We start from the raw sequence: 2292 nt of genomic DNA, 5'->3' as shown, positions 1-2292 counted from the left end.
GACGTACGCCGCCTCACGATCCCGCCTAGCAGGCCCAGCCCAATACGTATATGAGCTTTCTTCTGGTTCTCTTTAATATTTCTTTATCGAGAGTAAAAGCAATGACACCTTACATTACTCATGTATAGTTATATGTATGTTAAGTGTAAGTAAGTTTAAGTTTGTAAGGTATCATCTGCTAAAAAATAGCTACATTTTAAGCTACATAGCTACAAATTGCTATCCCTCACTTAGCTATTGGCTAAGCTATATAAGCTATATACTGATAATCATTTTTTCGTGTGTTTTTACTCATGCGGTACAGTAAGAAAGCCCTATCGACAGGCCAGTGGGGCCTTACTGCCGTACTCACCCTCGCCTACAGTGATGGAGGTGGAGTGCTTCCCGATGACGTGCACCACCTTGAGCTGACCCTTCTCCACGATGACGTACAGGGCGTAGGGCTCGAGGCCCTCGGGCCTGTTCTTGACCGAGTGGTACACGAGCAGCCCGTGCGGCAGCCGCGTGCGGAACTGGAACGAGATCTCGCGACACATCCTGGTAGAGAGCAGGAGTTAAAATGAGTTTTTGTGGTTTTCGGTATCCAGTGTGCCGAGTGTTCAGAATTCCGCCTCAAACCTGAGCTGGAAGGTGGGGATCCGGTGGTCGTCCACCTGGATAAAGGCGTCGCTTCTCGCCATCATGAACACTTTCTGTCTGCCCGTCTCGGCGAAGGTCAGCTCGTGGCCTCGGTCCTTCAGCGGCACTGGCGGCTCGGTCGGCGGCGGCCTCTTGGTGGTCCCGGGTTTCCTGGAGGTGGTGGTGTTGACCCTCCTCGGGTCGGCCGTCGTGGTCGGTTTAGGCAACAGGTACGGTGGTAACGTGTCTGCAAGAGACAACACGGAATCATCGTTTTGCTTTCTATACGTTATCTCGCACAACTCGTATCGCGTATCAGGCCAGTAAAATACCAGGAAACGCGTCGGGAGAAATACTCACGGTTCGGACCGCCGCACGCCGCCAGGCACTCCACCTCGGTGTTAAATCTGTTCTGGTTGCCCTCGCACCCGCCGTACGGGAAGGTGCGGCAAGCGCCGCCGTCAAAGAACCACTTGTGGATGTACGTGGTGCAGGGCCCGGTGAAGGGCGGCTGCTGGCAGCGCTCCACCGGCGGGGTGGTGGGCGTCGTGGTCACGTCCTGGGAGGCCAGGCCGTGCGCCAGGCCCGTCAGCGCGGCCAGGGCGAGCGCCATGGCCGCCCCCTTCTGCCCCCGGCCTGGAGCCATCGCTGCCCCACTCCGTCTGCAAAGGGAAACAGCCGACGCAAAAACTGATTAAAAGAGGAAATATGTTTGAAACTCCCTCGTGGGTATGCGGAGTTTGTTGTACGCATCTGGTGAGGTTTGGCATGCCTGCCGCCCGCCACGCGCGCACGCCCCCTCGCGGTCAATGGGTCAGCCGGCCATCCCTTTAAGTATCCCCGCCCCTCCCGCTGGTGATAACAAGGCGACGATTCTTCCGCCAACACTCTCGAAGCTCGTCCCGTCGTCGGCCGCAGGACTCGCGCGGCCCAGGAGAGGGTCCTCCTGCTCGCAGAGCAGAGGGACGCGGGCCCTCACAGGTCCTCGCTATCGCTCGCAAGGACCCGTAGGCAGGCACGTGCCCTAGTCCTAGTCGTCGGCTCTAATTGCCTTAACGACACGATCCGGGCGCTAACGAGCGAGGCGTCCAGGCCGGCTAGTGTTGCCGCGGTGTGAATACGCGCCGCCTGCGGGGGGGCGAGGTGTGTGTGTGCCGGACATAACTAGTCACGAATACTTACTAGCACAAGTACCTAATGTACCACGGGCATCTGATCATCACCCTTCCGGTTTTCTCCCCACGCGATCTCAAGTCTATCAGTGACTCCGTTTGTCCGCATCCCCCTCTCCCTCTCCGACAGTCACACTCGAGCTATTGGTCCAACATCTCTAATTGGTCTAGATTCCCTTGAGGGGGCAGGGGAAATGGGGGAGGGGGCTCAGGATTAGCATCGGGTAGACAGGCATTAGCTTCATTCGGAGGCAGCGGCGGCAGGTCGCCCCGCCATGACCAAAGGGGGGAGGGGAGCTCGGGGCGGAGCAGGTTCAACGACACGGCTGCTGCACCGGCGCCACCGGACCACCGGACGCTATCGCGGAGAGGGACGACCTTGGCCCGCACTCGCGAGAGAGGAGGACGCCGTTATCGCTTTCACCGACTTTACGGCTTCGAGTGTACTGTATTGTATGCACGCTTCTTGTGCACGGCTAAGTGCGGCAGGCCCCGAGTCCTG

At 58.2% G+C, this 2292-nt stretch overlaps 1 protein-coding gene across 1 annotated transcript; it reads right to left on the bottom strand.

Annotated features, from left to right (window-relative positions):
- Positions 1–340: 340 nt before the first annotated feature.
- Positions 341–1911, bottom strand: LOC127751809 (axotactin-like; the record flags this gene model as incomplete). Its single annotated transcript, XM_052275897.1, has 3 exons — positions 979–1911; positions 619–865; positions 341–537 (listed from the first exon to the last, which is right to left on the bottom strand). Coding segments are annotated over exons 1-3 (730 nt in total), but the record flags the coding sequence as incomplete, so codon positions are not given.
- Between the last annotated feature and the right edge of the window lie 381 nt (positions 1912–2292).

This window comes from Frankliniella occidentalis, unplaced genomic scaffold (genome assembly GCF_000697945.3).
Source record: "Frankliniella occidentalis isolate FOCC.00 unplaced genomic scaffold, Focc_3.1 Scaffold1137, whole genome shotgun sequence".
In the NCBI taxonomy this organism is placed as follows: Eukaryota; Metazoa; Arthropoda; class Insecta; order Thysanoptera; family Thripidae; genus Frankliniella; species Frankliniella occidentalis.
This window is presented reverse-complemented; position numbering and strand designations above follow the sequence as displayed.